Genomic DNA, 11,674 nt, shown 5'->3' with positions numbered 1-11,674 from the left:
CAGCCAATGAGAAGGGCGGAAGTGGGGGGAACGGGGGGTGGGGTGTGGGGAAAAGACCGGGGGCGCTCCTTCCTCCGCCCCTCCCCTCTCTTTTTACCTTGCCAATCGTCACGAGCTAAGCGCAGCACCCGTCAGCCAATCGCAGCGCCGTCCCCACCGTCTCTGTTCTACCGGGCAACAGGGGCCGGGCAGCAAATGGCAAAAATCCGCCAATAGGAAAATCCGAACAGGAGGTCCCGCCCCTCCTGGGTTAGTCTCCCCTCGGATTGGCTAGCGCTCGAGGAAGGGGGAGAGGGCAGCAGGGCTGCAGCCAATCGGGAGGGGCAGGGGGCGGGTGCTCGGGCGGAAGAGCGGGTGCTGAGGCGCGGGGCGGGCTTGCCCGGGCACGGAGTCGCGGCGCGTGCTGTGTGGCGTGTGGCGGCCGCGTCCCTGCTCCCCCATTTATTTGTTTATATTCCTGGCGGCTTTTCTTACTGGTGGATTTTTTTCCGGCAGGCCCGGCCGCACAGCCCGCTGCCCTCCGAGCCGCGGTCCCCACGCCCCCGCCTGGGTGGCGTTTGCCTGGAGCCTGAGCGCGGCCGGAGCCCAGCGGCACACGCAGCCCCGGCCCCGCTCCCCACGTGCCGGCGCCGGGCGGCCGGGGCAGCTCCTGCCGCCAGCTCCCCTCGCTCCCAGCTCGCCCCTTGCCATGCTGCTCCCAGCCGTTCCTGCCCCCTCCTGCGAGGCAAGGCTCGCCCAAGGCTGATCTTAGGCAGTCGTGGGACCTTCCGCACCCAAAATTAGCTCCAGCAAAAGTTGGGCAGGAAGGTGCCCCTTCACCCCTGCTCATGTCACAGAGGGACCCAGAGCCATGCAGTGCGGTGGGCACAGACCCCCAGGGATGCCGAGGACAGGCAGGCACAAGCCTGGACCCTGCCACCATTCCTGGCTCATGCAGCACACTGGAATTCAGTCCTCAGCGCTGCGCGCTTCAGCGCAAACCACGTCTCTGGGCTCCAAAGTATGCCGAGTATGAAGCCAGTATACAGAGCACAAGTAGGACAGATGATCTGACAGCCCTTTCCTTCATGAGGCTGTCTGCTCTGCCACCACCTCCCTGGAGCCCGGAGCACAGCCAGCCCCACTGCGCACAGCTGCACAGGTGATGAGGCTGCCTCTGCCTGTGATCTCCCACAGCATAGCCCACAGGCTCGCAGCAGCACCAGGCAGCATCAAGGCCATGACTTCAAAGGTCTGCTCCTGAAAAAAGGGCACAGAGCCGAGGCTTTTATTAGAAAAGAAGATATATTACATTTCAGTACTTTGGAAATCAAGCTTTATTCAAGAGTGATTGTGAGTCTTAGAGCAGTCCTTAAAGGCTTCAGGCCAGCTTGTGCAGGGAGACTTCAGCAGGTGAAGATCGTGAGATTGGGTTAGCTCAGGGGGTCCTGGCTCGTAGTCTCCAGGTAATCCTGTATGCTTCTAGCAAGAGATTCACTGTGTGGGAACATCGTCTGCTTCAGACACGAAACCAGGTACAAAGGGAAGGGTCTGAAAGAGAAGGCAGCGTTGCTGCAGCAAGGACTGCAGCATTCCCTTGCCATGCTCTGACGAGGAAGTTCGCTCCCTGTGCGCTGTGCAGAGCCCCCCAGCTCTGCCCCTAGCCTCTGCGCTCCCATTTGGCACATGTCAGCTCTTTTGTGCTCTGGGGAGTCCCCGCAGAGCCACAGCCCATGGTTTCTCCCACAGCAATGTGTCTGAGAAACTTCCCCCTGCATCTGAGCTGTGGTGGGTGCAGGCTAGCAGGAGCTGCGCTAAACCATCCACGCAGTTTTAAACAGGCTGTGCTGCTGGAGCTCTCACGTGGCCAGTTGAGATCCCCCCCCTTCCTCCTACACACCTTCTCTGCCCTTCCTGCTGCCCATCCTCCCCAGGGGGGCTGTGGGACGACTTCTGCCAGCGAGCAGCCGCCTCCTGCTTTCGGTTCAGTTTCCACAAGGTCTGCACCAGGTAAGAGGCAGCAGTTGGGTCACCTGCAAGACACAAAGGGGAATTTCAGCCCTTAGCAGAGGAGGAGCAGGTCCTGAGCACTGCTGTGGTTTGCAGGGTGTTGCAAAAGAAGCTTAGAAGCCAGAGGAGGGATGTGAGCATGAGGAGAGGTGTCATAATGGGGAGGAGACCATCCTGGTTGCATCACTGGCTCTAATTAACTCTGGGGCTGGCAGCCAAGGCAGATGGCATTAGCCCTGCAGCACAGCCAGCCACACCTCTGTTTGGACACAGGTTAGGGTTTTCCTTGCAGGCAGGTCTGCACCCTGAAAGGTGTGGAGCCTCAGTCAGGGCTGGGACCGGCAGGTTTGGTAGATCCTGGTGAAGCTCACAGCCCTGCAGCATGTCAGCACAGCTGGAACACTAAACAGGGCAGGTCACCCCTGGGAGCAGCACTAACCATGCCTCAGCTGTGCTTAGAACATGTACAGCTCCCCATTCTGCTCCCCTCTCCCCAACAGGCCTCTGCACTTGGCCTGTAGACTGCTAGGCATGGATGTGCTGCTTCCTAGGATAAAGCCAGACTCCAGCTCCTCTGTTTTGGGAAAGCAGACCCTGTCTGGGAGAAAGCTGGCTGTGCCAAGCTAGGGTTTGGGCAGGAAGAAGAGAGATTTCCAAGCAGGGCAGGGTTATGATACACTCCTCTGACAACAGTTTTGGTCTGCTTCTCCAGGGCAGTGAGCTGACCAGGCCCCAGAGAAGCATCTCAAGTATGTAATATCACTAGTAGCCTTACTGTAGTCCCTGACATACAGGTAAGTGTGGTCTAAAGCATAAGGCCTTTCTGCTGAAGGCAGCAAAGCAGCCTAGGACAAATTACTGGAAAATCGCTTCTGTTCCTCACCAGAATGACCCTCTTACCTGGTGAGATCTGCAAGCCGTGCTGGAAATCCAACAAGGCTTCCTTGTGCCTCCCCAGCTCCAGGAACTGCATACCTCGCCCAGTGAGAGAGAGAAACCTGATCTTCTGGAGCACCTCCACTTCTGGCAGGGGATCCTCTGGCACAGAAAGACACACACACCTGGAGACAGCATTCTCCAGACATTCCCTCCCTTGTTCCAGCAGGCTGAGCCAGGTTAGCAGTCAGGACAGGCAATTTACTTGGGCTGCTCATCTTCCAGCTCCACAAACCACCAGTGGCAGAGCTCAGCCTCTCCGCCAGGCCAGAAGAGGCCAGGAGGTGGCTGGGGGCACGTGAAGACGACCCTTACATTGGTACATTACATAGCTGTGGTGAACAGTGACCTGGGCAGCAGCCTGGCCTTTGGCTGCCCACCTACACAGCTGGTACAGATCCCTTCTCTGAAATCTGGATTGGAGAAGCTTCCCAGTTCACAGCCCATTTAACTGTAACCTAGAAGGCTGGGAAGGAGGCAGAGCCGAGGTCAAACCCTGCTCCAATCAACCCAGTCTCTTCAGAGGCTCCAGTGTGCCACTGAGCTCAGCACACATGGGACAAGTGCCTCCTGCCACAGGTGACACTGGGCCTGGCACCTTGCTCCTGCCAAGCTCATGGATCCCAACCCAGCCAAGCCCCACACAGCTCCCAGCTGTGCAGCGTCCTACCTGCTGGTTCCACACCAAACCCACAAAGCTGGACTCGACAGAGATCGCCAAGGCACCTGTGGGTGGGAGGACAAAGGAGCTTCATGGTACCACTACTGGGCTGAGAAGCCAGCTGCAAGTTGTCAGGCCAGCGCCTGCACCCTGCCAGCTGTTGCTGCCTGCTGGGGAGGCCTCTTCTCCCAGTGACGCTGTCACCTGCTGAATTGCGTTATTGCCTCCTTGCTCTTGCCCATTTTGGCCCACGCCCAGCCCTGGTGCAGGTATCCAGCTGCTCTCCAGGCAAGGCAGCAGAGACTCTCCTTCTTCTGGGACAGGAGGCCACCTGTCAGCCCTGCCCCTGGCGATGGGCACTCTGGTTCCTCCACTTGAAACACCCGTAGGATGAGGCGAGTTGTCCGGCTGATGACCTCCTCACACACAGTTATGGCGTCCTCATGCCTCCCAGCCTGCTCCAAGGCAGATGCTGCTTCCAGGAACACCACGGGGATCCTGGGCAGAGCTGAGCTACTATTTAAGGGCACCTGGTGAACAAAAGTGATATCAGTGCTCAGATACAGAACTGCAGAGCACCCAGCCAAGCAGAATGACTCCACACTTACTGGGAACCCGGAGCTGCTGCCCAGCAAAGCTCATACCCACTCCCACAGACACTGGAGCCTGTCAGAGGAGGCAGACACTGAAGTATAATCAAGGCAGCAGATCCCTATTCTTGAAGTGAAGGACATCCAAAGCCAGGCCGACAGCTGCTCCCCACAGGGAAGGGGAAGCTGTTTCTCCACCACTTGGTCTCTGGTGTGAATCCAAGGGCACCCATGCCACAGGTCAGAGGTGCTAGCCCCCACCTCCTGTCCTTCACATCTCAAACTAGACACTGAAACTTAAGAGTCCAGGGGTGACACCTGGGCCCAGGCCTTTGCACGGGGATCCAAACCTCGTCTACCAAGTCACCAAGGGAGCTCTCCACCAGGACACCTACCTGCTGCTGCAGCCCCTCCTGAAGCAGAGCCAAAAAATCCAGGTAATGTTCCACTGCATCAGCCACCCTGCAACAGGGACAGGACATGTGGTGGAAGGAGCAGAGGGACCCCAAGAAGTTCCAGCAGCCAGGCAGAACCTGGATCACCAGCCTATAGACTCTGCCTGCAACACACTCGCTCTGATCATGATACCCTTGCTTTGAGCAGACCTACAACAGCAGCTGAACTGCACGATTTCCAGGAGCACAGAGAAAATGGCAAAGCCCAAACAAGCAGCATGTTGCAAGCAGACCAGAGGCACTGTTACCTCCCTTCCTGGAGACACCGCTGTGCCAGCAGGTACTTCACTTCAGAGGGATGGCGATGGCAAAGGAGAGAAGCTAGTATTGGTGTGTGGACCAGAAGCTCTATTCTGATTAGGAAATACGGACTACAGGAAGCAGCTGCTGGAGGGTTTTTTTCCAGAGCCTGTGAAACAGGAACAGAAAATATGGTCAACACAACGCAGGCCAAGTCCCAAGCAGCTGCAACCACTGGCCATTTCCGGCACCTGGAGATGCGCCAAGACAAGGCACTGCACTTCATAAGCACAGCTATGCTGTTCTCACTTGCTACAGCACAGCCACTTCCAGGAAAAGCAACCGGGACCACACAGGGACAGGCAGACTTTTGATCTCCACCCACCATCAGGAGATTTGCAAGATCACCCAGATCACTTGAGGTTTTTATTTCAGTGTTCTCCGAGCTGCCTGGAGTGCCATCTCCAATTGCAGCCACAGACCTAGTTAGACCAGATTTCAGGCCATTTGTAACTACAGACCCCTCTCCACAGCTGAGTTTGTCTTACAGATTTCAAACAGCTGACAAGCTAACCTGGTGTCTACCACTGTGACCTGCTCATCCCAGGCAGACTAAGGTTGCTATGGCTAATGCACACCCCCTCACAGCCACAATCTGCCCTTTAAAGGCCTCTTTACTGTTAGATACTTTATTGAAAGACTGATAGCTTCTGACCTGAGAGCATAACCTCTTCTCCCAAGCCACCAAAAACATGAACTCAGACCCAAAGGTCTTGCCACATCCAACTGCCAGGTGCTGAGCAGGAATTCTAGATCTTTATGGGCTCCTTCCTGCCCACTGCTTGAAGGCACCACCATGGCTGGATTGCTATGGTCTATTCTGGGGAGCCCTCCAGGGTCAAACAGCCCCTCAGAAGGCAGGAGCCTGCTTAAAGCTTTGTGCAGGCTCTTATGGGCAAAAATAACCCAGTACAGGAAGCAGACAAACCTCATAGAGCAGAGCCAGGGCCTGCAGCTCCACGTCGGTCTCCCCCAGCTCATGGTACACCTCTGCCGCGTGGGACAGGGCGGGAAGGCACTGGAAGTCTACCTGGAGGGCCCGTTTCAGGTGCTGAAGGGCTGTTTGAGGCTTGCCCTAGTTAGATGGGAAAAGGTATATGTTGCAAGGGCATCTTGCTGACTTCTTTACTGTTTGGTGGGATCCAGATCCCTGCTCTGCTTCCCCAGTGATCCCCACTAAGCAAGGGCAGCGCTTTAGCCAAAGGCAGCGCTCCTCAGGCTGCTTTAGAGCTTCTCTGCAGCAACCATTTGCACTCAGCCAAAATCCCTCCCTGGATTTTGCAGCTGTCCAAGGAGGCTGGGGCCACAAGGGCAACTTCTTCTCAAGACTTTACCTTTCTGCAGCACCCTAGGACCACACAGAGGCAGTGTAGACATCAGCCTGAGCCTCCCCACCCTGCTCTAGGCTGTGTTTCCCCCCTCCCCGCTGACAGCCGTTACCATTCGTTGAGCACAGCAGCCGAGACAGGTATAGATCTGGGCCAGGACTCTCTTGGAGCAGAATCCTCCTGCAGCCTCCTGAAGGAGGGAGAGGGCAGTGGTGAAGTTCCCAGCCTCCAGCTCCTGCAGCCCTAGGACAGACCCAAAATCTCAGCTCTGTGGCTCCCCTTCCCACCCTTCCCCAAGCAAGCATACATGCCCTTTTCTTCCCAATGTCATAGGTACCCATCCAATCCCTTTCACACCCAGCAATGCAGAGCAGGACGGTGCCAAGCTGCCATCTTTGGTTTGATGGTGTTGCAAGAGAACAAGTCACGCTATGGAAACGTCCACCAGAAATAACAGCAATTTCCAAACCCAGATACCAAAATGCCTGCCTTGGCCCAGAACAAGGACAGAGGTAGGTGCTGGGAAGGTCCACCTGCACATTCATCTACAGTGGTGATGGTGCAGATGGGGAAACACACACAGACTCTCAGAAAGACTTTTTCCGTCACCTTTAGGCTATTTCCCAGCAGGACGCTTTAGGATATTAATACACGAATATTTATTATGAATGGTATTTGCTTTTTTAGGCTTCTGTTTGAGGCTGCTCTCACATGCCTACTTCACATTCACATCTGCCACCTCCCTGCTGGAAGTACTATTGCCACCCTAAAGGTTTTTGAAAGGTCTGTGGGCAGGAGCTCCCACCCTCCCTCCTTGCAGGAAGGCCCCCGTGTCAGCCTGAGCACAGTGAGGCAGTGCTGGCTTCACCCAGCACTGCTGGGGTTGTTAGGACAGTCACCAAGGGAAAAGCACGAGCTGGATAAGATCAATCACCTGTTACAAAGCTGCGTAACAGCTTTGGTGGCTCTTGCAGCTCTGTCATTTGACAGGAACAATGTGCTTGCAACAAGGCAGGTGCCAGAAGACAGAAAGAAGAAAGGAAAATCCTCATAAGTCCCCTGCCAGCCTTCCACTTCATACAAAATCACTGCAGAGCCCAGACACCCACCTAAAGCCACAGGCAGGCAGAGGAACCCTGTGACAGTGAAGAAAGGCTTAGCTGAGGAAAAAGCAGAGAAGCTCTTTGAATACTAAACAGCAAAGCTGACACCCAGAAGCTCAGCCCAGACTCTCTTCCAAAGGAACAACCCAGAAAAGCCCAAGGGATGGCTTGCTTGGGGAGAGAAACCAGGTTAAGCGCAGGGAGAGCGGGTCCTAGGACAGGAGCGCAGTGGGAGGCTGTCCTGGCATGAGCACCTCCTCTACACAAACCTTGCAAGAAGGCCACTGCGGTGCAGAGGATCTCTTTCAAGTGCCTGGTGCTCTGTACAAGGGGCAGGGAGGCCCTCTCAGTAGGTGCTTGCCATGCCTTAAGCAGAGAGAGGAGTTTGTTCTCGTCCTTGCTGCAGTGAGCTCTTCCTGGGTCCTGTAAACACAGAGAGCAGAGAGAGCAGGGAATGCTGAAAGGAAACAGGAAACACTGACCCCAGGGCATAAGGAAACGGAGCTCCCACCAAACACTTTGACAGTGCTCTCTATGCTGGGGAGCAATGTCCTACCACCCCCTCACTTCAACTACAATCCCCTCACCACAGTGATTCCTGCCTAGCCCAGGGCAGCACCTCCCCACCTCAGAGCCAGATGCACCTCGAGGGGCTCCTGGCAAGACAGATCCAAGTGCTGTTGGAGGGCATTTGAAAAACTGTGATGCCTCACCAGCCTCACAACCAGCACAGAAGGTTCCTCTGCATCGCACTGCTTGCAGAGGCTGCAAGTCTACCTGCAGCCCCCTTCCAGCCTGCCCAAATCTCCTGTCTCCCACCTTGAGGTCCAGGGCCTGGACAGGCAGGAGATATCCTGGGACTCATTAACACACTCAGGGCCACAAGGCTATGCTGGGATGCCAGAGAGAGGGTTACTTACACTGTCTGGGCAGCACTGATGGGTTCAGGTTTCCAAATGTCACAGCAATGTTTTAAAGAGTAGGGTTTATGACAAACACAGTATTTATGTCAGTTCTGCCTCCTTTACCAAACCTGTAGGTATTTATATCTGCACATACTCCGGTGCAGGTATCTGTGAGCTCTGCAGCATCCGCCTGTGCCCAGTTACCTCAGTGTTGCTCAGGAGCCTGAAGAGGCCAGCAACGCTTCCCAGGCGGCTGGCTGCCAGCCACCATGCTGCTTGCAGGGCCCTCAGATGTTGCAGAGGTGCCTGCAGCTCCTTCACGGTTACCTCCTGCAGCACTTTCTGCCACAGCTCCTCAGTGCTAAGGTCCTGGCCACAGGCCCCACAAGCCTCCAGAACTGAAAAAACAAAACAAAAAAACCATGAGACAACAAGTTGGTGCCCTCTAACAGACGCCCTCCCAAGAGGGAGATTGAAAGTCTCAGGCAAGCACGAGCTCCTTGTAATAAGGGATGGAAGGGGGTTACAGTGCTGTCCCAGCCTCAGTAGCCTGGAAACCAAGCTCTCAGACAGTGGAGTTAACAGCAGCACGCTCAGGAGACAACATGCAGTTCAGAGCTACTACTCCAGCTCTGCCAGTCCTCCTGAGGCCATCTGCCCCTGGGCAAGCATGTGCCAACACTGCAGATCCCTCTCTGACCTGCAGCCTGTTTTGGTGTGTTTTCTTTGAAGCCAGCACACCATAATTACAGAAAACACCAGTTTTCTACTGTCATTGAAACTTTACTAGAGACTTGGCACCTCACGCCTCAAAAACTCTCATTTTCCTTAAAACCTCTGGCCCATCCCTGCAAGGAGCAGCAGGTAGGCAGCCAGGCAGCTGCACATTGTCCCTGGCCACAAGCTACCCCATGTCCTGCGCTTCCCACAAAGCCAGGCTTCCCTGCTCACAGACACCCCCACCCCCAGCACACCTCCCAAGAGGAGAGAATGCTACCATCGACCCAAGGAGCCTTGTACAGAGAATGACCTCCTTACCCCTGAGGAGCCCCTGGCGTATTCCTTCTGCTTCTCCTTTGATGGCAGACTCAGAAGCTCCCACAGTAAAAAGCAGGGAGTTGCAGAGGACGGTAAGCTCCAGAGGCAGGGTGGGGAGGGCAGCCGGCAGCCCTGTGATCACAACCAACCAAACAAGAAATTGAGCTGGCTAGGAAAAAACCAGCAACTATCCATGCTAAGGTGTCATGACCCACCTCTGTGACAAGAGAAGTGCCCTGGCAAGTAATTTCTTTTGTTGTTGTGGTGAGGTTTAATAGCCTGGGGACTGCAGTATGAAGAGAGACAGCAGGTGTCACCTCTCCAGGTGCTTTGGACATCCATTCCCCAGCTATGCAGGTGCTGCAGTCCTCCAGGACTGAGATTTTTCAGCTCTCCCAAAAGAGCATCAATAGCCTACCCTCTTCCAACACACATCCATCCTTTTGCACAGAAGTCCCACACTGCATCTCTCTTCCTCTCCCTTGCATCAGGCTTCCTTTATACCACAATTGTGGCAGAGAGCCCCTTCTCCAGTTTCCTAGGACAAAGGTTGTCTCTCTTTTTCCAGAAACCCCACAGCTCTGCCCATATAGCCCAGCAAGATTAGCTAGAGGTTGGGGCTGGGTCATAATCCCTTTGGAAGCCCAGTTCAGTTTAGGGCAGCGGGGAACATTTCACCCTCCTCCGTTCCAAAGTTTGCTTCCAGCACTGTGCTACCAGAGCTGCAGCCAGGTAAACACCAGTGCTCAGGAAATGGTGCTTCTGTGCCCACCTGCTTTGGGTCCAAGACAGCAGTGGGACAGAGGGTGATAGCAAAGTTGACTAAAAACTCCCAAATTCTTGAACTGTGATTTAGTGCTTAATCATATGTGCACAGAGTTTAGGTCAAGCTGACCTTGTAGAGTCGTCAAGAATGACGAATAAAGGGACTTCTAATCAAGGGAGTCAGCTTTGGGAGAGACAAAACAAAGAACATCCTATCTTCATGACGCAAATCACACATGCTTAGACTAAGTTTGTGTTACATTCTGATTAGTCAGCTGTTACGGTTTTTAGCCTTGCCCTAGAAATCAACTAGCCTTACAGTGATACTAAAAGTCACACCCTCTAAGGCAGGGGTCCTCAAACTGTTTAAACAGGGGGCTGGCACGTGGATGAAGTGGCAGGCAGTCATCTGCGGCTGCTTGGTTTCCCCCCCAAAGCCCCAGCGGGGGGGGGGGGGGGGGGGGGGGCGGATTGAGGACCCTGGGGGGTCCGTATCCGGCCCGCGGGCCGTAGTTTGAGGACCCCTGCTCTAAGGGAAAGATCTAGGCCCACCAAGAGACCCTTTCTCAGGGAGCATGTGTAGTAGTAAGGCAAGTTAGGTAATGGCTATGTAAGTGTGTAGCAAATCATCATTCTGGACCCACCCTCCGGGCAGGGAAAGCGCGATTGGATTTCGCAGCGATATTTGTAACTTTGATTGCCCTACGCTGTTTGCTAGCACCCAGACTTGCGCAACTCTGTAAGAACAACTCACACCCGTCCCAGCATGTAAGACTGGCTTGTCGGCACACTGGGAACGGACCGGTATTTTAGAGACGACAGCAAGGCCCGGGGCAGGGCGGCCTCTGGCGACGGCGCCGCCACTCACCCCGCATCCTCCGGAGCAGCTGCCCGAAGCCAGCCCGCTGCTGCCGCACCTCCTGCGCCGCCGTTTCGCCGTGCCCCGCGCTCCACGCCGCCTACAAAGGAGACATTCACCCGCCGGCCTGACCACCGGGCCCCGACACCGCTCCCCCACCCCGCGCCGCGGCCGACGGGCAGGCCGCGGCCTAACGCCAGGCGGCAGCGTTCCCGCGGCTACCGCCAGCGGAGGCGGCGCGGCCCCGCAGAGGCAGCCCCGGGGCCGAGGGAGGGGAGATGGGCCGCACCCGCCAGCGCTCGGCCCGGGCCCGGTTCTCGGCGGCCCAGGCCCGCAGGCAGCCCGGCTCCGGGGACAGCCCGCGCCGCCGCTTCATGGCGCCCGCCGCCCGCCCCGCCGTCCCTCCCGCCTGCCCGCCGATTGGCCGGCGCCCACCGCCGCGATTGGCCAGCAGGACGGAGCGGATACGGCGGTCGCCAAGGCAACAGCCAAGCGTGGAGAGGGCGTGGCCAGCCGCTGTCCCGCCAAAAAGGTGGCGGCCGAGCAGGGCCAAACTTCGGCGATAGGCGAAGCCGCCGGCTGCCGTGGGGGGTAACCCGGGCCGCGTCTGGGCGGGTGTCTCGCCTGCCCGCGGCCCGCACCGAGGGTGCGAAGGAGGAAACGACCACCGTCCACTTTGGATCTCACTGTTTTATTTGCAGATATTTCTTTTGCAGCCACCCGGAGCCCCGCGCTACCCTGACAG

General features: G+C 56.3%; 1 protein-coding gene across 2 annotated transcripts; it reads right to left on the bottom strand.

Moving 5' to 3' along the window:
- Positions 1-1,298: 1,298 nt before the first annotated feature.
- On the bottom strand, positions 1,299-11,345 carry FANCG (FA complementation group G). Of its 2 annotated transcripts, XM_055791170.1 has the most exons (14): positions 11,219-11,344; positions 10,939-11,029; positions 9,306-9,437; positions 8,472-8,665; positions 7,632-7,785; positions 6,372-6,502; positions 5,860-6,006; positions 4,880-5,040; positions 4,572-4,638; positions 3,791-4,116; positions 3,596-3,651; positions 2,890-3,027; positions 1,880-2,012; positions 1,299-1,530 (listed from the first exon to the last, which is right to left on the bottom strand). In XM_055791170.1, exons 1-14 carry the CDS (start codon positions 11,303-11,305, stop codon positions 1,413-1,415), a joined length of 1,935 nt encoding a protein of 644 aa, XP_055647145.1. In that variant the 5' UTR covers positions 11,306-11,344; the 3' UTR covers positions 1,299-1,412. The 2 variants fall into 2 exon arrangements, with proteins under 2 accessions (XP_055647145.1, XP_055647146.1); XM_055791171.1 differs by lacking the exon at positions 1,299-1,530 and having other exon boundaries at positions 1,875-2,012; positions 2,890-3,025; positions 11,219-11,345.
- Between the last annotated feature and the right edge of the window lie 329 nt (positions 11,346-11,674).

This window comes from Falco peregrinus, chromosome Z (genome assembly GCF_023634155.1).
Source record: "Falco peregrinus isolate bFalPer1 chromosome Z, bFalPer1.pri, whole genome shotgun sequence".
Classification (NCBI taxonomy): Eukaryota; Metazoa; Chordata; class Aves; order Falconiformes; family Falconidae; genus Falco; species Falco peregrinus.
Note: the sequence above shows the minus strand (reverse complement) of the source record. Positions and strands in the feature narration are given on the sequence as shown.